The sequence below is a fragment of the Punica granatum genome, chromosome 8 (genome assembly GCF_007655135.1).
Source record: "Punica granatum isolate Tunisia-2019 chromosome 8, ASM765513v2, whole genome shotgun sequence".
In the NCBI taxonomy this organism is placed as follows: Eukaryota; Viridiplantae; Streptophyta; class Magnoliopsida; order Myrtales; family Lythraceae; genus Punica; species Punica granatum.
This window is the reverse complement of record NC_045134.1, coordinates 27,680,907-27,707,182: the sequence shown is the minus strand read 5'-3', so window position 1 is coordinate 27,707,182 and position 26,276 is coordinate 27,680,907. Positions and strand designations below refer to the sequence as shown.

The window sequence follows — 26,276 nt, the reverse complement described above, 5'->3', positions numbered from 1 at the left end:
CCCCGAGCTAAATTCTGCGTCCGTCCTTGTTTATATGTACATATCCAAATAATTAATTCGATCAATCTATGATATTAAAGAAAAGGCAAAAGGGAAGCTAGATATTATATGTGGGCCGGGTATATGTGCATACATATATATCTATTTATAAACTCTATTGCTTTCGGAGTGTGCTGGGGAGAGCACGATTCGAATTTCGTATTCTCGTAACTGTGACTTTTTTTCATTTATTTTTATTATATTTTTAATAAATTCATTTTACTTACAACATGTTTGATATGACTTTCAATGAATAAACAAACAAAAGTAATAAGTGTGTTGACATTGCTAATTCGTCCTTTTAGGCAAATAAATTATTAACGATAAATTAAATAATAAAATTATAAAGTTACACAATAATAAATACGTTGCTTAACGCTGAAATAAATAATAGTATTATAAAATAATATATTAATATATATACATTTACTTAACGATGAAATAAATAATATTAATATGCACGTTTATTTTTCTATAAGTTTTACAAGAAATTAATTTTCATGAATTTCATTGTAAAATTGATTGAGCATACTCGATCAAGCGGGTGATTTTCTCACGTAATACGTACCCCATTCTACCCTTCTGAGGCAAATATTTAGATCTATTATGACATAGTCTTTTAGGATTTATGGTAGTATGGGTACATATAGATTCTATAATACCCACATTTAACATTTTTTTTGTATATATTTTACTGAAAAATAATAAACTTTAATTGATTTGGTCACATTTACTTAGTTGAAAGTTAAGTCATGTATAAATTTCAAATTATTTTCCATAAATACAAAATTTACTTTTTTTGCTGCTTACAAAGCACATGTTAACTCAATTAATTGCTTCAATTTAATTTTCACCGACTACCGAACATTAATTATCCTATTAATTTAAAAATGATTAATCTCACATAATTTTTCCCCATTAAATATCCTATATTAGCTTAAATGTCACAATAAGCAGTTGGATACCTAGCTTTTCTCGTAGAGCCAGTAGCTACGCTAGAAGTTTTTCCTGTCTTTGTTTTTATAAATTCCATGAACAATCTAGCAGCAGCGATTGTTTCACTCACTTACTGATCAAGTTACAGTGCCAAAGCATGATAAATACCGCCAAAACCCAATACTGCATAAGAAAGTAAGTGAAGTACTCCAGATACAAAGTAAGGAAAGGTGTCTATAACTCCCCACCCCACCCCCCAACCTAGAGTGGCAAGGTGGGGAAGTAGAATTAATCCTTGTTCATACATGGGCTTCTCTGGTACAAAATGAGCCACTTCAAATAGGTTCATTGCTCCGGCTGAGAATACAATTAATCCGGCATGGGCTACATGAGCTCCCAAAAGCTTGCCGGATAAATTGATAAGTCGTGCATTCCCGGCCCACCAAGCGAAATCGGTGGTTTCTTGATCACGACCAGCTAAAGCTAAAGTTCCATTAAAGAGCGTGGTTGTGCAGTAAACCCCCTACGGGCGGTCAGCCCCAACAAAGAAAACAGTAAGGATAACGAGCGCCCGTATGGGGTTTACTGCACAAGGCCCCTTTTCATAATAACATCATTAATGACCGTGCATAGCACGGGCCATCACTCTAGTACATATATATATATATATATATATTAAAATTTTCTGCTTTATTAAAGCCCAGATGGACTAATTGATTAAGGAACATCGATCTTATGTCATGGTTTACACCATCAATCCTGTCCGTACTGGCCGAAGAAGAGCTTACCGGCAACTTTATGTAAACAAACGTTTGGTTATGAGAAATTAAATTACTACTTCAACCACCCATAAAAGAGAGAGAGAGAGAGAGAGAGAGAGAGAGAGAGAGAGAGAGGAGAGAGAGAGAGAGGAGAGAGAGAGAGAGAGAGAGAGAGAGAGAGAGAGAGAGAGGACATCCATCTTGTATTGCTATAAATAATTGGAAAATAATTATATTATATATTTTTTTCGATGTATATTTTAATATTCAAAAGTCAATTAATCTGATTAATAATTCAAGCTGGATCACTTCATTAAGTGATAAAATTATTCCACTTAAAATTTTTCTCTATTCACAATACTTGAACTCGAAATTTTACTTAAAATGAAATAAGCGAATTAACTATCATCAATATTATTATAATATATATATATATATATATATATATATATGAGACAGATACAAATAGCTATCAAAGAGAGATGAGATGAGATGAGATGCTGCCATGTTTTGCGACCGAGGAGATGATCTACGTGTGGCCTCTTCACGCGTGACGGTCAAAAAGGCAATTGGAGATATAACGCAATAACACTCTCCCGAGCCCACCCTTTCCGTATCTATACATATACATATTATATGATAGATATATATATCTATATTATAATAGCAAAACTCCCTGCGCTTCGCAGCTAAGTATACAATATCAACTCTTCAATAATAATTAATGATAAAAAAGTTAGCTAATGCATATAACATGAATCAATATGTTATTGAACAATTAAATCAACGATAATTAACAAAATTTATGGAGTAATTAATATTATTTGAAATATCACTTTATTTTATAAAATGTTCTTTGAATTATTGTTATAAATATCTTAATTTAAGAATTGTCAAAAAAAATCCTAATTTAGATACATTCATATATATACTAACAAAAAAAAGTTGTTAGATTAGATTCCTTAATTTTTTTCTTCGGTGAACTCCTTAATTTTTTTTAAATATGATTAAATCTCTCAAAAATTAAACATAACTAAATTTGTCATTCAATATGAAACTCTCCTTGTCGACATTTTAAAAAGTGTAATTAATTAAAAAATAACTTATTTAAAACATTAGAGTTTAAACTAGAAACCTATTACCATTTAGAATTATTAAATTATTAAAATTTCTCGGCCTAATCTTTATTTTTTAATATATATAGAAGATTTCTTTTTCTAATAAATTAAAATAATATATTTCTTTTATTTTTAGAATGACTTGTGAAGGCATAGAAAAATTCCATTGTTACTCTCTTTTTAGTCTAATATATAGATTAGGTATAAAATGTGATTTAAGGGCACCCAACTTTTGTTTTTTTTATAAATTCATTTACTACTAGCATGTATAGCTAGCTTGCTAGAGGCTTCGCTTGCTTGCTGGATCAACACATAATTAATATTGCAGGAGGCCTAACTGAAAGGCTGGCTTCCTTGAACATGTCAAATGCTCGGTCTGACTCCTGGATTGATCTATCTCCTCAAGACATTTGTCTGTTGTTTGAGATAAACAAGACCGGCCAGGTTTGATCAATCATATCATCATATTAATTATCATATCAATGTATAAATTTGTATGTGCGTGTGCGCGCGTGGGGAGATCTCTGTTGGGTAGAAGAAGCAACAAAATCAATCAATCGTTCATCACATATATATATATATATATATATATATATATAAAAGATGCCAGAATCATGGTGATGGTGGGATTTGTGCTGCTGCATATTAATTAATTAATGAGCTGCAAAGAATTAAATGAAGTTGACGGTCGTACTTTGCTGGTACACATAATATATGAGAAATTTATTCAGTCCAGGGCAATAACGGGTTTAGGGAGGCCCAAAATGAATACAGAAAATTGCAAAGTGAATGCAATTAGTTGGAGCTAAAATGCAATCTATTATGATGAATTTTATAGTCGATTATTTGAGAACACTGGCTTGATTCCTCGGGATGGGATAAGCTCCCTAATATATGACAAGTGTGCATTCATGTCGGGTGGGCCATAAAATGATTGGTGAAGAGAGAGAGAGAGAGAGATTGGATCAGAGAACGGAACGTTACGTTTCCCAACCGATGAGAAGGGGAGAGGAGAAGAGGAGAGGAGAGGCGAGGAGAAGATGGTAATAAGAAAATATTTAGTGAATATTAATTAACTGTTCATGTAATATCTAATTAGAATGTTTGAAGGTGGAGAATTGACCTCATAATGAGTTATATATTTTCACTTATAAACATTTTCATTGGATATTACTCATTCGCGATGGATGAATAATACTTATTGAATATTTTATCATAAGATAATGTCAACGCAACGAGAAAATATTCGTTGAGTATAACAATCGATCAATATGCTTATAAGTAGGAATATGTGAATCTGTTGCAGGGTCAATTTCTCACTTACAAGTATTCTGATTAAATATTATAAAGGAAAATAATAATATAATGCTCGCCGAGTATTTTTTTGGAATGCGTTTTGGCATGCATGGTTCTCTCCTCTCTCCCTCTCTCCCTCTCTCCATCTCTCTTTTTCTCTCTCATAGGCAATCCATGGACATGCACTGCCGCGAAGAGAAGGCAAGTGGCAAGCAGGTGGAAACGGAACCCATCATCAGAAAGGTTTCTGACCGGCCGAAAAGCTTTATTCATTATTTATTCATTTATCCTTTATCCTTTTTCATTGGGTGGTCTGGTCAAATAATATTTCATTACTCTTCTTCTTATTTTTTTTTTTTTGCTCTTCTCTTTAAAAGGTTTTGGAACGCCAAAAGCAGAAGAAGAAGGAAAAAAGAAAAAAGAGTTTGTTCAAAAGTCACAAATTATCACCTGACCTGACGATGATTTGGCGCCGTTTCAGGTAGATTGCATGCTTGCTTTAAATACTTTTCCGTGAATTCCTCTAATTCCCCTCTTCATATTCATACATAATATACATAGGTACATACATAAACATGTAGAATAATAGTTTTCTAGAGTGAGTGAGCTATTCATATATATACATAAATACAAATATGTATCTATACTTACTATACAAAGAGAGAACTTAGTATTTCCTAATAATTACTTTTATTGTGACTTTACTGAATTATTCTCAATAACTTTTAACTATAATAGAATAGAATAAGAAAAATAATGTCAAATGTAAGACCATAATTGTAAAAATAATTATGTCCATCACTCCTCACAAACTCCTTTTCTTTTCGTAAGGGCCTTACTTCTCCTTCACTCTTCTCTCTCCTCTCTCTATTTTGTTCTTCCGTTTCTTCCCGGTTTCCACCCTTACTATCCCATTCCCTCTATCTTTTCATTTTCATTTTCATTTTTTCATTTTACATAACATTTATCTTCCTTGAAAAATTATAATATGACTTTAATCGCGTGTAGCATGAGTATAATTTCTAGTGTATATATATATATATATATATATATATATATATTTTAATGTGTACTCTGATATCTAAAAACCTAATGGTGCGTTTGATTTCAGAGTTAAAGTAATTTTGATTTTTATTGTGGAAAAATGATAAATGATTGTGTAGTGTGTTAAGTTAAAGTTAAAGTTAAAGTTAAAATTTTTTATTTGGGAAATGTGTATTTTTATTGTGTAGTGTGTTGAGTTAAAGTTAAAGTTAAAATTTTTGTGATTTTAATTGCGAAACCAAACGGAGCATAAAAAGTCCCGACCAATCCAGTTCGAGCTGAGTCGACCTACTAAAAGGAAAGCTCTCACAATATGCATTTTTTTCATTCACAATATTCGAATTCGAAACCACTATAAAGAAGAACAAGCACCAAATCATTAGTACTAATTCATGTTGGGAGTATATATTATGCTTTTACGACCTTATGAATATTATCATATCGCGAAATTAGCCAAGCAATATAAGAAAAGAAAACACAAAAGGAAAGAATGTTAATAGTTTTCCCAACGTCTTGCTCTCACATGTAGCAACATCAAAGCAAGATATATGACTCAGCCATACTGATAAATCTAGCCCATGCACACGCGGGTCTCCTCAACTAGTTGTTATGTGTGTATATATATACACGTATATATGTATATACACGAGAGATTTTTAGCTGAATTGGTGGGTAGCAGCGATAACAATATTGCTGCCTCCCACTACATAGTATTTGAACTATCATGTTCAACCGTGAACATATCATGCGAATTGAATAACCAGCGCAAACACTAGTCCCGTCAGCGTAGTACCACCGGGGGTCTATTATAGTTCACAAGAGTCAGAGATCACCCCACACCCAAATCAAGTAGCCCACCCTACCATATCTCCCTAGGGGGATTTGACCTCGAGACCTGAAAGTTTTTAAACTACATGGAAGTGTCCTTGAAACCACTAAATCATCACCCTGATGGTGTATATACACGGGACATAATATACCTACTTTCACTCAATTCCTTAACTCCGTATAAGTAAAAATGCATCTCTCTTGCTTTTGTACGTACTGTATAAGTATATATATATATATATATATATATAGAAGTTTGCAAACAGGTCAAAAGAAAAAGTTCGTCAAAATAATTTCTATACAAAATAGCAGCATATTGGTTTGCAGATACAGTATGCCACACAATACATATGCCTCATAAGTACAATACATTATAATCATCAACAACTGTTAGTGGAATGGTAAATAACATATATCAACTTTCGTAAGGATAAAAACACAAATTTGGCTTTCGAAAAGTGCACATATTATAATTTTAAATTGTTCATGCTCGAAATTGAGAAAGTCATGTCTTCCGTGATTTATTTTTAAAAAAAATGTATAATATACACTGTATGTATGTACATGTGCATCTCATGCACACATAACAAGTTGAAGAACGTAGTAATAATAATGAATGGATCATCCGATCTATTATTTATATTATCCCGTAGCTAGGTAGCCTTACTATATACTAACCCAGAATCAAATCATTAATGGAGTTTCAAACACCGCCTCCTATTACTAAGGTGTCCATCAAATAGCTAGCTATTACATGCAAAAAACTATAAAATATTACAAAATAATAAAACTTTATATTCTAATCATTATTAAATAATTTATTAGAAAATAGTGCAATATTGTTGTCTATATATATATTGCAAGAGATCAGATAAGTAGCAGTATGCCCCGGCCCTCACAAGGCTTTCCTTAGTTCTAACTACTAGCCGGCCGGCTAGATCATCCATATCAGGGTTGGATTGAGGTGGGGCAAACTGTTGCATTTGGAGTCGAGACCTTTTCCGGGTCGTCCGCCTCTTCCTCGCTCTTCTTCTCTAAGCTAGCTTAACTATAATTAACACTATACGTACCAGCTATATACGCACACGCACGTACATTAGTTGATCAATTTGTGGTCTGAACGACCGGAGAAGAGCTGGGAAGAGAGAAGGAAAAATGGCCATCTTCTCATCCCAAAGTCCCTGTGCCTTTGCTTTGGGTATTCTTGGTACGTTAATGAATAACAATACTGGCTAGCTACAACGTCTCTCTGACATACTCATCATCGCCCATGCCCTACTATATATAATATATATATATATATATATACACACACACACGTATACCCATGGACCCATTCCTTGTTATAAGGAAGGAGGCATATTGTTTACGTACGTACTAATTTTCTGTGTAATTCAATTAATTAACTGATCATCTATCGGCTTTCGATTGATGGAGAGCGCATCTCTGTCCCTCTCTCTCTCTATATATATATGTATGCGTGTATATATATATAAATTAGTTTATTTTAGTACACATGGGAAGGAGTAACTTACCTTATATTTATAATTTGTTGCAGGTAATGTAGTATCTTTCGTGGTTTTCCTGGCACCAGGGTAAGCTCTATTCCTTAACCACAATATCATATATTGCACCCGAGGCATAAGTACCGTATTATTTCTGTTTGCTATATATATATATATATATATATATTACATCTACATGTATCTAGCTAATATGGATGGACTAATTATGAATGGTTTGTGGGTGTGCGTATATATGTACAGACCGACGTTCTATAGGATATGGAGGAAGAAGTCAACAGAAGGGTTCCAGTCATTGCCGTATATAGCAGCACTCTTCAGTGCATCGATGTGGATATACTATGCTTTCCTCAAGTCCTCCAGTGATTTCCTCCTCATCACCATCAACTCCCTCGGCTGCCTCATTGAATCCTTCTACCTCCTTCTATACGTAGTTTTCGCCCCGAAGCATGCACGGGTATTCATCACGCCTAATTAACACATATGTTCCGGTGCCGTCATGATTATCTGTGGATTGTGGATACGTATATATTCATTTTCATGAGTAGCCAGTGATCGTATATATGTATATGTGTGAGTGTATGTAATTAAATGAATGATGGCAGATGTTTACGTTGAAGCTGCTCCTCCTGCTGAACATTGGTGGGTTGTGCTCGATTCTTCTGCTCTCCCACTTCGTATTGGCAAATGGATTGACCCGTGTCCGAGTTTTGGGATGTATTTGTGTAGCGGTGTCCGTGTGCGTGTTTGCAGCACCTTTAAGCGCTATGGTAATGTCGTCTAATAACTTGATCATCATGTGAATTCATTGTATACATGCGATGCATGTGCACTACCTAGCATATATACTACTCCAATTTCTTTCTTTAGTTGATCATATATATATATATATATATATATAGTTTGATTAATAAGGATATATAAATTAATAAAGAGTGAGAGTAAATTGTGTTATTTTTTTAATATATATATATATAAATGATATTGCTGCTGCATGTTGATGCTTCAGAGAACGGTGGTACGCACGAAGAGCGTGGAGTTCATGCCCCTGTCTTTGTCATTTTCCCTCACGGTGAATGCGGTGATATGGCTCGTTTATGGTATATTGATCAAGGACTTCTTTGTCGCCGTAAGAATCTGATCATCAACTTATTATGATAATATATGTGTGTGCGTGTGTGTGAATTTCAGTGATATATATATATATAGCCATATTTATTAATAAATTATTGATGCATGGATGAATAATATTAAATTAATTCAAAATTGGATTTGGGTGGGGTGGATGGATGGATGATTTGGATGCAGCTTCCAAACAGTGTGGGAATCATATTAGGGGCGGTTCAGATGGTGCTGTACGTGATGTGTAATAGGAAATGGAATCCACCAAGGATCACGGAGCAGCTGAAGCTGCCCCAGTTAGCCCCTAGCTCAGTAGTGGTCCCCAAGCCTGACGGTGGTTATGATGATCAGCCGACCGAGCCTGAGCCCGAGCCCGAGCTTATAAATGATAGAGACGATAACATCTGCAGCCGTACTGATGATCCCATGATCATCATAATCGGAATTCTGGCACCTGTATCAGCCGATGATGATGATACTCCTGGCGACAAAATTATTCGCGATAAGGAGAAGGGCTACAAATGCGACCAAGCTTCCAATGAAGGACAACAGGCAGTTGCTGTTGTCGAGAAGTGACGTTTGATCTACCAAGCTGAGCGAGCATGTGGCTCCTAGTTAATAATCTCACCCACGATCTGGCTGGCTCATTGTACTATTCTCGGCTTCGATGCAAGATTAGATAGCTAGCCAGAGCATCAAACAAATTAATAGGGGAATGTATGCCTTTCCTTCATCAGCTTTTTGTCTCATTATTAATTACCGTCCTCCCCTACCCTGTGTGTCTTAATTAATTTAAAGGTAACCCCTTCATATCTAAGCAAGCAATGCAAAGCATCTATACATAAATTAATTATTGTTTGGTTGTTTGTTTTCTGGTTTGTGAAGTGGTAGTTCGGCTCGGAGGCATTAGCAATGTGAGTAATTCATTAATTAGATTCCATTCCCTCGTAGTTGTCTGTCTATCCATATCAACACGACAACACCCTTCAATTTGGCAGTACGTATTTGTTTATTTATTAATATTAATAATTAATAATTAATTGGAGACGGATGATGGATCGAAATAAGAGGAGACTGTTCAATTCAAGCAAGAAAAGAATGGAGGAGGTGAGGTCGTACAGGTACAACGAATCTGTTCAACAGCTATCTGCGGTGCCGTGTAATTGTCTTTAATTCCGTGTAATTGTCTTTAATTGAAAACCGAAAACTTCTATTTTGGATGAACTAAAAGGAGCCGTAGCCCAATTGTTTTTTTAAAAAAAAAAAAAACTGAAAAGCTCTAATAATCAATAACCTATCATTGATAAGAAAAAAGGAAAAAAACTAAAAAAATAAAAAGAAAGAGCAGGAGGGGGGCGGGCGCGCACGGCTAAAGAGAAGCCCAATGAGGATATGGGCATTCATAAGCCCAGCCAGGCCCAGAGTAGCGGATGCAGTGCAACCACAGACCTTCCTCCTCCTCCCCGCCATCATCGTATCTGCGCAAATGAAAAAAAAAAAAAAAAAAAAAAGTAATCAACTCTTCTCTGCGTCTGTATGTCTGTCCCGCCAAAATGAAACCAAATAGAGAGAGGCGGAGACCGAGAGCGAGACAGAGCTTTTTACCCTTTTGGGCCTAAATTTGGGCAACTCGTGCACATTGGGTCACTCTTATACGTCAACATATCATAGGAATCCTCTTTGTTCCCAGACTGACGGGCATCATCTTCATGAGGAGCTGCCGCCTGTTCCAATGGTTTCCCTGCTGCAACTGCAGCCCTCACAGCTCTCCTTCCATCTTTGCCCAAACAGTGCTCCGACAGGTATAGCACATCATTAGCTATTGGATGCCCGGTGTACTGCAAGTGCACTCTTATCTGCAATACCCTGCATGATATGTTTCGGAGTCCCAACACAGAAACCAGTCCAAGAGCTCTAGCAATATATATATACATGCCCGCCCGCCCCGCGCCACCCCCCCCCCAAATCGACCAATAATAATAATAACAACGACGACGACAACGACAATAACAATAACAATAACAACAATAATAAATGAAAAAAAAATGTGGGAAACTATCTTACTTGATGAGTCCGCCCGGTGACTGGTTCACATAAGACGATGCTATGAGTTCCATCAGTCCTAATCCTTGCAAACTTTGTACACGCTTCCTTCCCTCTCACGCTCACATTACGCCCTCCAGACCCGTGCACCTTGCAAAAGAGAGGCACATAAATGTCGACATTTTAAGGATCGTCCCTGATGCTATTCCCATGTATGATATATTGCAAGCATCCTCCTCTACGAATACCAAAAGGGTATCAACCATATTAATCGACTGTTTCTCATTTCTTCTAACCCATTTATCTTTGAAAGCTACGCGTCATACAAAATGCTACTGGCTCACAAGCACATAGCACTCTTCTAGAACTCTTGATTTAATCATGCTATCTTCATGAAATCCTATATTGAAGAGTCAACTCACTTCTTCCTGCGCCTCATTCAATGTAAAAGCTGCAGTTTGACTGCCCCAAAAGTTGAGTCAGATTACTCACCCCTGCTGTGCTCCTTCCTTCCCGAGCGTTATAATTTATGTTAACATCAACCAGTTGCTGGTGAACCACAGATTAAACTGCATGGTCAGTGTCATTTTCAAAGAAGAATGATGCTTAAACGTTAGACAACAATATCATACGGTTTTACAGAAACAGAGTTACCAGAATCCATCAGATAGCCGCTCTTTGAGAGAATACTAGCAGGGAATAATAACTTTGTACAAAATTCACGGGGCATGTCTAATATTTTCTGTCCATTCTACTTTTTCTCCTCCATGACTTTCCAAAAGTACATTGCAGCATGTCTCCAAATGACACAAAATTAAAATCGGATGCCATGTTTTATTCGTACACATGTACCCGAGGAAGGGGAAAAGGTTACTCGTGATGGAGAACAACTAAAAGCAAGCAAGAGCATACCTCTTTTTCTGGAAATTCTCCAATGACTTTTGCAATATATTGTTTTCGTACCATTCCACCCTCAATCTGCAATGTGAATTGCTAGTTCAGACTCTACCATAGGCCAAATCAGCATGCCAAAATCAAGACACCCTATTCATTATTCCTACTGGTATAGAGAATTAAGTAGCATCAAGTGCATCATGAAATCACAATATACATGGATTTAAGAGTAGTAGTTAACAATGCAGCACATGAGTAAGGAAAAGTTATTGGGTTCAAATCAAGGATCTGAGAAATGATGTAACAAAGTACATCTAACATCTTCTGGCAACACCACTAAGAATGGAAATGGGCATAATGGCAATCACTGAAGATTTATTAGCCATATCTTCCAAGAGAGCATTTATAGCGGAACCTTATAAGAGAACTAGAAAACACGGTGCTGATTCAGCCACGACATGGAAAAGCTGGAGCAGTGCAAGACAAAGCGCTGGCATCAGATTAAAAGTTTGAACACCACCATTGCAGAGTGCAGAATATTAAGAGAAGGCACAAAAGGGAAATCTGCAGTACCAGAACATGCGCAAAGCCCAACAAACCATTTCTCACAGCCAAAGAACTTGCTCTCAATGACTGGTAGAGAGAACTAGTTTTTCCGCTTAGAAGGAGCTTCATTCAGTCTAAGACTAACCTGTTGCCTGAAAAGATCAGCTCTGGAAGCACTTCTAGCAAAAATAAGGAGACCCGATACAAGGCGGTCTAGTCGGTGGACAGCTGATATAATTGTGTCAAAGAAAATAAATGAAACCAAGAGTGTCCCAAATGGAAAGAAAGATGGGAAATGTCATTAAATAATTGGTACACTAGATATAAAAAGGAACAATTAAGGAGGGATTTCAACATAATTACGATAAGCATCCAAAGTAATTTCTCGAATAAGATATCAGCTTTTGAGTTCCAAAATGCTAAGCTTGGATACGAAAGAGAGGTGCCAACCCATGCTCTGCCTCAAGTATCCCAACAACAGTGTTTTTCCGATATTGTCCACAAGGATGTACCTCCGTCATATATAACATGAACCTCAGTTAACCAAAACACATGTAGAAAGCAAGAAGGGTGAAAATTGGTGAAAAAGATTGATTGCTTGCAGTGGGTTTGACTTACCGGAACAGATGCTGGCTTACATACAGTCACCACATCCGGTTCTTCCTGAAGTACGGAGACACCATTTGCTGTTACAGGAGGTTCGTGCCTGCAGCTTTAGCTAACATCAATTGCAAGTTAACAGCTTCAAGTGTGGGACACTCGCAAATGGTTTAGGAGATGGTGGTAGCAAAGCCACCAATTTGACAGAGTAGAAACTCTCCCGCTGACATTAAATTTTCCGAAACAACTGCTCCTAAAATGATCTGAACAAACAGTTGGGCGAAGGGCGAAATCAAACCTGTGGACAAAATGACTTATCTTCTGAGAAGATTTGACAGGGTAAGAGATGGGCACCATCTTGCCTTCCACCTGTATCCGTCCACATTTAACTGCACTAACCTACATTACATAATAGCAATTAATGAATAGAAACTAAAACATCAGATCAGACCAGAAGGCAGTCCTTAATACATATTATGCGCAAGCGCGCACAAAATCTCTCGGAAGCAGGTAAGATGGGTAGACCTACATAGTAGTCATAAGGTCGGCCTTTGAACTCTTGAGCAAACAGATCAACAATTGTTTTGCCTGCCCATCGATTCTTCCCCTGTTTGTGTTGTGCCCCAACCAATCCAAATCAAACATTGCATTGCAGTAGACAAATTAAGAAAGCTTTTGTTTTTCTTTTTTTTTTTAACCAGCTGAACTTACAGAAAATTTCGAAAAAGACTCACATGAGAGATGAACTCGAAGTAATAGGGCCTCACGTAGCGTCTCCCTGCATATATACGTACATTATGCATATATAAGCATCTTTTAAGTTACGAGCATTGATAATTTAATTAAGGTCGTGGGAAGAGGAGACTGAAAGGAGAGGAGAGACAAGTATGATATATGTATATTCATAGATAAGCAGAAGGCTCATGGGTTGGTGTTGGTTACCATGGCGAAAGATGTAATCCTGGGCCTCCGGAGGATCAGCAGGAGTTTGCCATACAATCTCCATCTCCTCCTTCCTCTCTTCATCCCCTCGCTTCCTCTTCATCTTCTGCATCTGCATCTGACTTTGACGGTGATAAATAATTACTGCAACAGATGGAGCATTCTTAACTCGAGCAGTGGCCATAGGGTCAGCGGGCTTTCTCTTTGACCCCCCAGCCGGAGCTGCTGCCGCCGCCGCCGCCGCCACGATAGAGTACTGGAGGTGGACGGAGGAGCAAGGAAACAATCAAGCGACGTTGTCTGGTTTAAGCTTCGTAAGAAATTCTTCTTCACGCCACGATCGGTCGGTCGGTCGGTCGGTTCACCAACGAGAAAACCAGAGAGAGACAGAGAGAGAAAATGGGAAGGACTAGCAGGATGGGCCCACTGGTGAGGTTTTTTTTTTTTTAAAACTTATATATATACTTTACTTTACTAACAATCAGGCCAGAATAGATGCAGGAATGAATAAAATTGAATTGCTCTCGTATCGTCTCGTCTCCTCTGTCTAGTCCAGTCCGTCTTCATCATCTCCCTCCCCCTCCTCCTCCTATCCGTTTGATTGACTACCCACCGGATAATCGATCTCAACCCAGCTGGTTATGCTTTGCGAGGGGGTCTCTAGAGTTGAAGAGGCGAGATTCTTTCAATATTTGATGAGATGAGCTGAGCTGAGCTGAGCTGACTGATCTGTGTCAGTGTCATCGATTTGAGGAAGGAGAAAGGAAAATTGCAAATTCGGAGAGACAAATAAAGAAAGCACGAAAAGGGAAGTTTTTTAGTAGATGCCGGAAGAGGATTGCTTGCTGGATATCAAGTTCAGGTTGTACGATGGGTCGGACATGGGCCCCTTTCCAGTATTCATCCGCTTCCACCATTGATATGCTCAAGCAGAGAGTTGTGTCTGATTGGCCCAAAGGTACGTGTCTCATCTCATTCTTATCGAGGTAATTATCATATCAATCCAATATTCCAGAAAGACAGATTGGGAAGACAGACAGACAGACAGTGCCGTGTATGTGATCCTGTCCCAGCTGATTGATATATCATATTAGATTGATGGCTTGGCTTCTCTGTATGCCTTGCCATGCCGTGCCATGATCAGGGTCAGAGATGGAAGGAAGCTTGCCTCAGTTTAGCCTATTTATATTAGCAGTAACACCACCTCAAAATATTTAACTGATGAAATGGACTGTCTGTATCTTAATGGGACGAAATGGATTGGATATCCATCTGATCTGTTGAGGTCGTTAGACCGGGGCTGCTGGGTTGATTGCCTGCCCCCTCCTCATCTTTTATTTTTTTTTAAAAAAAGAGCTAACTTTTGGTGCTTGCAGCTTGTCGTTCCACTTTCAATATACAAATAAATATCTTGTTTGATTGTATATATGTGTGTGTGTGTGTGTGTGTGTGTGTGTGTGTGTAATTATATGATATGCCCGCCAGCCTACCTCCTACGGTTTTTATTGTTCTAGTATCTTCTCAGGTAAGACGGTCATACCGAAAACTGCGAGTGAGATCAAGCTGATAAGATCCGGTAAAGTCTTGGACAACAGCAGAACTGTTGGTCAGTGTAAATTGCCTTTTGGAGATGTGGCCGGGGGAGGTACAGTAATAATGCACGTCGTGGTGCAACCATCTTCGACAAAAACCAAAACAGGTATTTCCCATTTAAAAGATTGTATGTATGCTTTCTTAGGCTCATGCACAAAGAATTTAGGAAATTTTTTCATGTCTACATGATGCGAAAGACTCTTGAATCTGAGTATAGTGTATGGTCTTGATGAGGTCATTCACTCGAGTCCCGTGATAATTCTGGAAAGCCAGTCCTTGTGAGTCTCTTTGACTGCAGCTGCTATTTTTTGTGATTCCAATTGCCACTTCTGAAGGATCGTGTTAATTGTCATGTAAGTTTGGACAATCAGTTCTAGAAAGATATTTTTATCCGAGAATATGGACCGTTAACAATTTCGATTAAATACCTTCTTGCCAAGCTTCTTTCCTCTTCATTCCAATTCATCATTTCGTTTACTGTGAGAAGGTAAGTATCGTATATAGTCAAGCCCCCTCAAATGTAGTTGATCTAATCCCATCTCAAGACTGTTACTGCTGGATCAAGTCAGTTTTGATGGAGGGGGCGGGGCACTTTGGCATTGTGTTCCGGCTGATTGGGGCTGGCTAACGTTTCTTCCTCTTGCTTTACGTTGATATCTGAGACAGTGCTGTTGGTAGAAGCTTTCTGATCCCAAAATGCTCGGGGTTTTGTTTCAAAACAGAGAAGAAAGTTGATGACTCACCACGGAATGTTGTCTGCTCGTGCTCCATCCTGTGAAAGCAGAGAAGTTACCTCTAGGGGTGTATGTGTGTGTAGCGCTGGTATGAATGCTTTTGAGTGCAGGAATCAGTCTGGATCATCGTAAGGGCAGTTGACGCATTCCTGTGCAGAAGTGTATAGTGGTAGGAATTGTGTTCGCATAAGATCCATGTTTTTCAGTCTTTCCCTGTTCATATATATGTATATACTCCTACTACAAGCCCACAAGATGCACACTGAGAAAGCTTTTGACGCAACGGCATATGCTTGATCTCCTTGCTTGTACTAAGTTTGGCTCTCAACAATTCTTAATCTACAATTACATATACAATAATGAGCTGAACGAACCAAGCTCCCTGTCTCTCCATAAAATGAATGGCATTTCTCATGCTCCGCACAAACATTTGCCTTGAGACGTTTTCCATGTTCCAAATCCAGGTGAATAGCTCCGTTCACGCCACTGTTAATACTATCGCAATAATATGCATTCATCGGAAAATGGCGCGAATATCCCCTTTTTTTAGTACCTAACAATGTTAGCTCAAAGTACACCGAGAAAAACAATGTCAGCTCAAAGTATTGAAGCTCCAAAGAACTGAGAGCAGGCTAGACTAACACGATTATCATACTCAAATTCATGGCAATATCATGTTACTAAAACTAGTGGCAATGTCTATGCCTCGCCGCCATCAGAGGCTCAAAAGTTCAACATCACAAGAAGGAAAAATCACTCTCTTTCAAACATCCTCATCATCATCAGTTCAGTTCCCCATTCAGATCAGGGGAACCAAAGTACCACTATACCATACCATACCATACCATACCATACCATACCATAGTATACCATACTATACTATACACAAGAGATGCCTCGAAAGAATGCAACTCAACCATCTGTCCAAACTGTAATTCAAAAGACATGCAGGCTGTCCAACTCGGGTCGCCTGTCGAAATGCGTGTATCAGTGCCGAAAACTCCTATTATATACTCTGTTCCATCCTCTATAGTAATCTGCAATATCCAAGGATTGTCCTGCGGTACGAGCAGGGGGAAGCCCAAGCACAACATAGAATAGCAGCAAAGAGAGTCCCAATGACTCAAGCCGGTGAAGTTTGATTGATCCAACAAAAGAAATATCCTGCAGAAGGGAGTCCGTCCATGGCAACTGCTGTGAAGTCTTCTGTATCATCAGCAGGAAACTGAGAAGACAGAGAGTGGGTAGAGATAGGTATTGGCATATGTGAAGGAGAGGCCAGCACCATAGGCCAAGGGCTCTCCGTTGTTGACAAGACAGTCATCGTAATAGAGTCGCCTGAAGACCCTGGGGTTGACGAGACGGACAGAGCTGAACCATCCGCATTTGACGTGGATGTTGGAGATGTTCCAGCCGGTGGCACAAACGTTTAGGATCTCGACAAGGTAGGCAGGTGTGCCATCTGGGAGTGGAGCCGTAGGACCTTGGTTTATCTCTATATCTGATGCTGTACATTTTTCTCCCCAAATCCTGGTTGTTTCCTCCGCCTTCGATGCTGTGGGAAAGTACGCGATAAAAAGCCATAAATAAACCAACAACTTAATCAGGAATTGATTCTCCAACGACAGTCAAAAGAGGGAGAGCTCAATCAATCATTCAAAGACATGGAAAATACGACTGATTCAGATTTTTCGTAGATTCAACTATAATTACTGACACGAACGAAATTTCCCACACCGAGAGTGATTGATCATATAAGCCACAAGGCCTTAATCATCATCAATCAATTAAAATGAGGGATCGTATTCATAAGATATTGAATAGGCCACAGTAGGCCTCTACTGGGGCTTGGGTTTTAGGGTCGACCGACCAATTAATGGACGCATCTGCAGACGAAAATAACTTTTCTTTCTCGAGGCAGTACGCAGAAATCATATTTATTAGGAATTTACTTTAAAAAAAAAAAAAGAAAAAGAGAGAGACACGGAGACACGGAGACAGAGAGAGAAATGAACAGAAAAAGGCTCTGGGCTCTGGTCACCTCAATGGTCGGTCGGTAGGGAGGGGGCGTCACCAGTTTTTAGTTTGGTTTCAGACATTTTTCTTAGTTTTCCATGCGGGGCGATGGATGAAAGTCCCCTCCCACTTTTACTTCGTTTCATCTTTTTTATTGGAAAAGAAAATAACAATCAATCTTAATCAGTCAATCCCACTAATTATCCTTTTTAACCAAACCATTTGGCTTGGCCTTTCATCATTCTGCAAGGCACGGAGCGCTCAAAACTAATTTTATTATCCCAAAAAGAAGTTTTTTTTTTTTTTTAAATGTGCCCATTGCATTAGCATTATCACTCAGGTAATATAAGCTGCTGCTAAAAATTATACACATTTCACCATACTAATTAGGGGCTTCAATCAATAACAGAAGGGAATTGGACTGAAGGAAAGTTTACAACGAGGAGAATTTATTGATGGCAGATGGATACCATAACCTAACCTGTCAAAAAGAGAAAGACAGTGTTGATGATGGATGCGACGGGAACACCTCCCAATATATTATTATTATTCTACCCCAACTCCCTCGCCAGGCCAGGCCTTCCTCCCTTTTTCCCCAAACCTCCCACCCACTTTCTTTCTGGCTTTCTGTTCTGCTTCTGACCTGATGACCATTCTATAATTGCTGTGGCTGTGGCTGTTCATAATTTAGGTCGTGCATTTCAAATATTCATTTGCAAACCGACGTACAGACGGACAGACAGGAAGGAAATAAAGAATTTAATGATCGTCTCGTCTCGTCTCGTCTCATCTCATTTCATCACCACCCCCAACCATTGCAAGCATTACATTCCATGGCCATATCACAAAGCAATAGTGCTGAACCCATCTCCCATCTGCCCCCTACGCTACCGTCCGCACCTCCAGTCCCGTCCCAACAGCAACAATTCCAACTCCAAAAAGAGAGCACTCCCCAACCCTCACCTTACTCCATTATCTACACGAAGACAAGCTGAGTGCAGTGCTGCACTGCGCTCATCAAAACAATTTTTCTCTCCAGTCCACTGAAACAAATTTCAAGCTTATTGTTTCTGTAGTGATAATCATTGAGCTTTGTTTAAGTTTAAAAAAAGCTCTAAAAGGAAAAATCAAAGTTTCCTTTTTTTTAAAAAAAAAAACAACAATAATAATAATAAGCTGAACAAGTTAATTTGCAAAACCCAAAAATCTCGGAATTGTTTGTTACCTGGACGAAGCAGCTTCCGGTGAAGAAGAGAATGGAGCTTGCTGTTGCTTGTTATGTACGGGCCATCAACCACACCTGCAATGATGCAATTGCAATATAACCAACTCCCATTTTGTTTATTCATTTAATACATACATATATATATATATATATAATAGAAATAGAATAATATTTGAGATAATTGAGAAACAAATGAACATCCCTTTCCCAGGAGAATGGGGAAATAGAAGAAGACGACGGAGAGTAAAAAAGGAAAACGACAAAGAGCTGAATATATTATAATAGTAATGGAGAGGAGAGGAGAGGAGTGGAACCCCCCGCTCCCCTCCGCTTCCCTTTTGTCGCTGAAATAGAAGCCAAATAACAACCCTTGACACCCAAAAAAAAAAAAAGCATATATATATATATATATTATTCAACAGAGAGATCAGAATCAGATCATAATATCATCCATCTTTTTTATTATCTTTTAATAGCATGATTATTATATATATTTATATATAAATAAATAAATAAATAATCAATCATCAGTAAAATAAGAACCAATGCCCCGCAGGCAGATGAGAACTACTAAATGTATGTATCAGTATCACCGTTATTCATTCACACGCATCGACCAGACGATTGCTGGCTTCGATCAGCAAAAGAGAAATCAAACCATGTCATGACCACACGTAGCGTACGTACCCGTGGGAATCGCAATCGTCAACAGCAGCAGAAGCGCCACCATTGCCGAACTAGTAACAATGGCGCGCCGTCTCCATGAATCTCCGATTTCAACATCAAAACCACAGTTCCTCATCAAGCTCATACTCATCTCGAACTCCTCGATTGGTGCTTGTCTTATCTGGATGTCTTTCGTCCCTTAATATATATATATTATATTATATATGCCACTGGGTGAGGTCCGTACGGTAGCTCGGAGAAGAGACTCGGTGAATAGATGCGGCAGTGAGCGAGTCAAGCTTGGAACCCTAAGAAGGAAGGAAAGCGAGGCGCCATTAGTTAAGGTGATGGCGGCGGCGCTGTGGTGTGGTGTGGTGCGGTGTTCACCGGCTGGAATGGAAGACTGTAACTCTCTCTCTCTCTCTCTCTCTCGGTGTGTGCGCCTCTCTCTCGCTCCCACTATGTCATGTCGCACAGCTGCACGCACAGAGGAACCTACCTGCATGCATAGAAGAAAGAGCGGCTTGCAATGAATGAATGCAGGTGAAGAGTTTGGTAATTTATTTCTTTCGGATGGATAATGGGATTTCGAATTAAAATCGGTCACAGGAATTATCACAGGGTAACGAACAGACGAGAGAAGAGCAGAGGAAGAGAGACATCAATTAATAACTATATATATGGAATGCCTACTGCTTGGTAATTGCTATATCCCTACAGCTGGCCTGGCCGAGCTTTCACTCAAAAAAAAATGAAAAGAAAAAGAGAGAGAGAGAGAGAGAGAGAGAGAGAAAGGAAGGAAGGAACTCAGGAGCGGCTAATTAAAGTCTACCTCTAACTACGTCTTAGAAGAAATTAGGAATGTAATAATCAATCGTTCATTCATTTACAGGAAAAGCTTTTTCTGTTTTTAATCTGATCGGATCGGATCGGATCGGATCAGATAAGACATTTTAATACTCTTTCAAGCTTCTTCTGTTCGCTGCTCAGTTCTCGAGCAAAGACATACTAATTAATGGTTTCCTTTTTTTTTTTTCTTTTTTCTTTTGTGCACTTATTAGATTAGCTAGTGGTGCAATTGCAAGACGAGATGAATCTGGAAAACTAGAAGTCGTCTCGTCGTGTGTGGTGATTCGTATAGTGGTTAAGAGATATGAAACGCCAAGCTCTACCTCCTCCTCCTTCTTCGGTTTTTCTGTTTCCTCCCTTCCTCCTTGTTTATTTTTTTCCCGAGAAAATTGAAAAATATAGGAGAAATTGCATATATATATATATATATAGAGAGAGAGAGAGAGAGAAAAGGGGGGGGGGGGGGAGGCAACAGTCGACAAAGCAGACAGTACAGTACAATCCCACGCTACACAAATACCGGTGCAGAGGGACAGAGAAGCAAGAGCGCAGCACCCACGCACAAAACAGCAGAGCAGAGCAGAGAGAGAGAGAGAGAGAGAGAGAGAGAGAGATGGGAGGAAGAAGGGGATGGTGCACTGCAGAGGAGGATCGGCCTAGCCAGAGACACAAATGATAAAAGCAGAAGGACTGGAATCAAACCGCATTTATAGCCACGAGTTGAGCTAAACACGGCATATATATATATATATATATATATGCGCGCGCGCGCGCGCGTTTATACAAGGGGCAAGAATACCACAAATTATATAGCTGTGGATAGAGAATGCCATAACATATGCCACTGTCACTGGACTGGAGATGAATGTGTGTGTGTGTGCATATATATAGTAGCAATAGATATTATTATGTGCATGTAGTAGTAGACTAGTAGTAGTAGATTGTCTAGATGATCATGGAGTTAAGAGTAATGGAGAGATGCAGCTAGCTAGATAGGGGCTTAGGGCCAGGTTGCTAATTTCTTTTATGAAAATTCAACTATGGTAAATAAAATGAGAAAGCTTATTCAGTTCTATCCTGAATCATTCGGGATTTAAATAAACCCGGTCGATTGTAAAAATGCAATACAGTGGACTGTGATCTAAAACCTTGGCCCCATTTGGCCCTTCCCTGTACGGTACGGACGGGATAAATTTCCATTAATGGACATTCTCCTTTCCTCCTCCTCCTTTTCTAAATAAAAAAAGAAAAAAGAAAATAATAGCTTGTAGAGCAGAGCACATTACGAACCAGTGTTTCTTTAATTTTGACGATCAGTCAAATCAAAATCCCGATGGAGCTACGTGCGGCTCTGCTAAAAAAAAAAAACAAAGAACAGGAGAAAAAAAAAGACGCACAGACACTACACTATGTACACGACACGGATGAGATCAGATTAAATGGGTGAGTGAGTAAGAGGCGAGCGAGAGACTTTTTTAGCCTCCGAACAAACCAGAAAAATTGTGAAACGAAAATTATACATTTAATCCTTTAAATTTAGATATTTATTTATTTTAGTCCTTTTTTAATCATTTTTTTATCTTTTAAATTCTATATTTTCGAATACTTTTTTATTTCAATTCTCTTTTTTTTCTTGATTCATTTTTATTAAATATATTTGATTACTATTTTATTTTCGTCATTTTATCATAGATTTTATTAGAGAAGATCTTAACTTTGATCGTCAACTTTTAAAAATTATTTTTTATCCTAATTATTTTATTTTGTTCAATTTTTCTTAATATTAAACATTTTGTTTCTCATATTGTTACGGTTCTACCTCTTGAATTCTCATATAATGCCCGCAAAGCATTTTTAAATTTGAAAAGATTATTATTTTAATTTCAAAAGTAAACAAAATATATCAAAATAATAAAAGAAAGATTGTGAACCTACTGAGAGAATGAGCAGGGACTAGTGTTTAGGTCACAAGCAATCTTGACGAGAGAGTGGCGGTTTACGTTGGGAGAATCAATACTCAAATTTGCGAGTAATGAAATGGAAAAATACAGAAAAAATAAAAGCGATTGCGATTCGATAATCACGAACCCGCGTATGAGGTTGTGTCGGTAGTGACACACTAAACAAGAACATGATAAACCTTGATGTTGTAAAGTGTAATCGTGGATAGAAGTATAGGCCTAAGGTGACCTCTCATACGGTGGCGATGCCGGACTTTGTCCCATATCGGCCATTGCCATCGCTCTCCCTCTTAATTTATCATATTATCCTCTCAAAATATATTTTGATAGATTTTGTTTTAATTTTGAAATTTTAATAATAAATCTTTTATAAATTTCAAAAATATGGTGTGCGCAATTTTATGGAAATTTGAATGGTAATAGTATAAGAAACAAAACATTTAATATTAAGAAAAAATTGAACAAAAAAATTACGATAAAAGAATAATTTTAAAAGGTTGAAAACCGAAGTTAAAATTTTATATAATAAAAAATTTGATAAAATGATGAAAATAGAAAAATAAAAAGAACCAAAATAAAAACATATTCATAGATATAAAATTTAAATTAGAAAAAATTAGAAAAATAATTAAAATAGAAAAACAAACCAAATGTATATTTTACTTCTCTAATCAATTCTATGAATCCAAAGAAGTATTTTTTGAATTATAGACTTAATATTGATCTAACGACTGATGCGATGTGAGCTAATAAAAATTTATGCCCTCGAAGGTGGTAACCAGAGATTAAAAAAATTAATTAATTAATATTAATCGCCACTTGGCATGTTAACCGGTAGATTGACCTTATATTTGAAAAAAAAAATTGAAACAATATGATATTGTCAAATTTCGATCGAGAAAAGTTAAAAGGGGTTCTGTCGCCTTTTTCTCCCGTAAGCTCTCTCCCTCTCTCCTTGTCCAGCGCCTACCTCAGCATCTTGTTTTCTCCAGCCGGCGCATGTGGCTCCGGCCACGCGCGTTGACTGCCTACTCACGCTCCCGATGAGAGGATCCCACCGTCCTCTTAACTGTTGACCGTCCCTTCTTCTCCACCGCCGCATTGGTGGCTTTTGCCCAAGCGACTATGTTCGCTTCTCCTCCAACCCTTCAAGATCGGACTTCTCCACCGGATTTCACTGAGATCAACATCATTCCTCCCTGACAAGATTTTTTTGTAAGGTGAGCTCTTTGCCGCGAAGTCCTCGACGTCGGAGGGAGCTGGGAACAACATCGGAGGTGACGATGGCGGTCTGGAAGCTTCATACGATTACCGTTCGGAGGAGACCGGACTGCTGCAACTCTGCCTTTGATCCGCTGTCTGCCCCAACACACCCACGCTGTTACCTACTCGGACCGACCTCGATCCGACCATTTCTGGACAGATCTTGGTCAGACCTACTAGAATCTAGCTTGATTATACCGGATCAGATCAGATCCGGTCGGATCCTGTTTTCGATTAGAATGATATCGGGTCGGGTTGGATTATATCCGATCCGGTTTCGACTGGGTTGGATCCGATCTGAATGTGGGTTTCAGGGTCGGCTGTAGTCGAAACGTCTCGTCCACCCCAGTTTTTGTTTCTCTTGTGGCAGGTGCCTTCCCCGGCATTATGCATGATTGGTCGACCCAGGAATGTTACTGGCTGGATTGGTTGGCTCGTTTGCGTCCTCCCTGGCTTTGCTGCATTGATGCCTATAGCCTTTGATGGAGAAAACGAGAAACGAGAAGACCATATGATAGTTCTAAAATATAATTAAAGGCTGTTGAACTGAAACCGTAGAGTCATTTTGTGTTTAGTTTTATGAGTCATTTCTGCACTAAATAGGGTTAAATAAGATGTCATTTAGCAACCAAAAAAAAAAGAGTCAAATAAGATGTCATTGGAAAGTCCTAGAAGTCTAGTTTCCAATGCATCAAACTGTTCGTAATTTGGAGTTGTCTAAGAAAAGTTATCGTCATTTTTGTGAATTGTGTCCAGAAAATTCGAGAAGATAGAATTATAGTTAATGGGGTGTTTATGGAAGCTAAAAAGTCATTGTGTCCTTATTCTATAAATATGACGATCGTGTAAGAATGTGGGCATGTTATCTTTGAAGTAATCAAGTAATATTCTAAAATAACTCATTTTTTGAGTTGTTCTTCTTTGACTTCGAATAACTCAGGTGGATTCATAAGGTTTTTCGGGTCGTTCGCTCTTTCTTTTGGGGGCTTGGTCCTCTCCTCTCTCATTACCGCCATCAGATTGGTATCAGAGCTCCGGGTCTTTCCATGGTTGGACGTCGTCGTCGAGGTGCGAACGTCAACGTGGTTCCAGTCGAGCGTGATTTTCGTGATGTCGAAGTGGATAAGTTGAGGAGGCAAGTGCGACAACTCCAACAATAACTTGAGCGTCTTCAAGCTACAAACTAAGATGAGCAGCATCATGGTTCGAAAATCCATGAAGAGGATGAGGAGGAGAATCCTTTTCATGAGGAGTCCGACTCATCCAATGGGAATGCTACTTTTCAACATCATGGTCGTGAAGACTATGGTGTGAAAGTTGACATTCCCGACTTTGAAGGTCACTTGAATCCGGAACATTTTATCGATTGGTTAGCAACGGTTGAATGTGTTTTCGACTACAAAAGCATTCCGGAAGACAAGAAGGTTAAGTTGGTGGCCATCAGGTTGAAGAAACATGCCTCAATTTGGTGGGGGAACTTGACGAGGCGAAGGGCTCGTGAAGGGAAGAGGCGGATTACGACATGGGAAAAGATGAAGATAGAGCTAAAGAAAAAGTTCCTTCCCACTAGTTACGTGCAAAATATATTTTGTCGTATCTATGATTTTAAGCAAGATGAGCTGTCTGTGGAGGAATATACCGCTGCATTCGAGCAGCTCTTGATGAAAGGTGACGTAGTGGAGTCGGAGGAGCAAACTATTGCTCGATATCTTGGTGGTCTTAGATCCGAGATCCGAAACATCGTCCAACTACAACCATATTGGACCTTTGAGGATGTTGTCAAGTTGGCAATTCGCGTGGAAAAGCAACTAAAGGCGAAAGGTGCTCGCAAGATAGTAGGTAAAGAAGAAGTTCTTAACCGGGGGAGCGCATCATGGTCTAAACCAATGCCCACGGACAAGGCTACTTCTTCAAAGTCCGTCCCAAGGAAATCAAATACTCCTCCTAGTACTTCTAACACTACCTCAAGACAGTGTTTTAAGTGCCGTGGATTTGGTCACATCTCTTTCGAGTGCCCAAATCAAAAGATTGTTTCTCTCGTGGAGGAAGACGATGGAGAATCGATCTATGACTCCTATCCTAGCGAGGAGAATGAGGTTGATCATGAAGAGATTACTTATGGCGATCAAGGAGAGGTTCTCGTCGTGCAAAGCATCTTAAGAGTTGAACACGTGGAAGGTGACAAGTGGATCTGTCATAATATCTTTCACACCCAGTGTACGTCGCACGGGAAGGTTTGCAGGGTAATCATTGATAGTGGGACCTGTGAGAATGTTG

The 26,276-nt window shown here is 38.6% G+C and overlaps 4 protein-coding genes across 4 annotated transcripts; 2 read left to right on the top strand and 2 right to left on the bottom strand.

The window, feature by feature from the left end:
* The first annotated feature begins 6,915 nt into the window (after positions 1-6,915).
* Positions 6,916-9,479, top strand: LOC116187396 (bidirectional sugar transporter SWEET12-like). Its single transcript, XM_031516061.1, has 6 exons — positions 6,916-7,229; positions 7,581-7,617; positions 7,789-8,002; positions 8,151-8,315; positions 8,555-8,674; positions 8,854-9,479. The coding sequence occupies exons 1-6, from the start codon at positions 7,178-7,180 to the stop codon at positions 9,241-9,243; spliced, it is 978 nt and encodes a 325-aa protein (XP_031371921.1). The 5' UTR covers positions 6,916-7,177; the 3' UTR covers positions 9,244-9,479.
* A 321-nt stretch (positions 9,480-9,800) lies between these two features.
* On the bottom strand, positions 9,801-14,105 carry LOC116187932 (RNA pseudouridine synthase 7-like). Its single transcript, XM_031516967.1, has 12 exons — positions 13,693-14,105; positions 13,485-13,528; positions 13,280-13,357; positions 13,049-13,149; positions 12,769-12,856; positions 12,584-12,662; positions 12,296-12,378; positions 11,623-11,688; positions 11,203-11,259; positions 10,732-10,860; positions 10,273-10,523; positions 9,801-10,145 (listed from the first exon to the last, which is right to left on the bottom strand). The coding sequence occupies exons 1-12, from the start codon at positions 13,874-13,876 to the stop codon at positions 10,037-10,039; spliced, it is 1,269 nt and encodes a 422-aa protein (XP_031372827.1). The 5' UTR covers positions 13,877-14,105; the 3' UTR covers positions 9,801-10,036.
* Positions 14,106-14,186: 81 nt separating this feature from the next.
* LOC116187934 (membrane-anchored ubiquitin-fold protein 3-like) lies at positions 14,187-16,396 on the top strand. The gene is given in 4 exon segments (XM_031516969.1): positions 14,187-14,579; positions 14,581-14,650; positions 15,218-15,391; positions 16,008-16,396. Coding segments are annotated over 4 exon segments (363 nt in total). The 5' UTR covers positions 14,187-14,516; the 3' UTR covers positions 16,064-16,396.
* A 269-nt stretch (positions 16,397-16,665) lies between these two features.
* Positions 16,666-20,617, bottom strand: LOC116187933 (protein TAPETUM DETERMINANT 1-like). The gene is made up of 3 exons (XM_031516968.1): positions 19,948-20,617; positions 19,261-19,335; positions 16,666-17,574 (listed from the first exon to the last, which is right to left on the bottom strand). Exons 1-3 carry the CDS (start codon positions 20,075-20,077, stop codon positions 17,234-17,236), a joined length of 546 nt encoding a protein of 181 aa, XP_031372828.1. The 5' UTR covers positions 20,078-20,617; the 3' UTR covers positions 16,666-17,233.
* Positions 20,618-26,276: the final 5,659 nt, after the last annotated feature.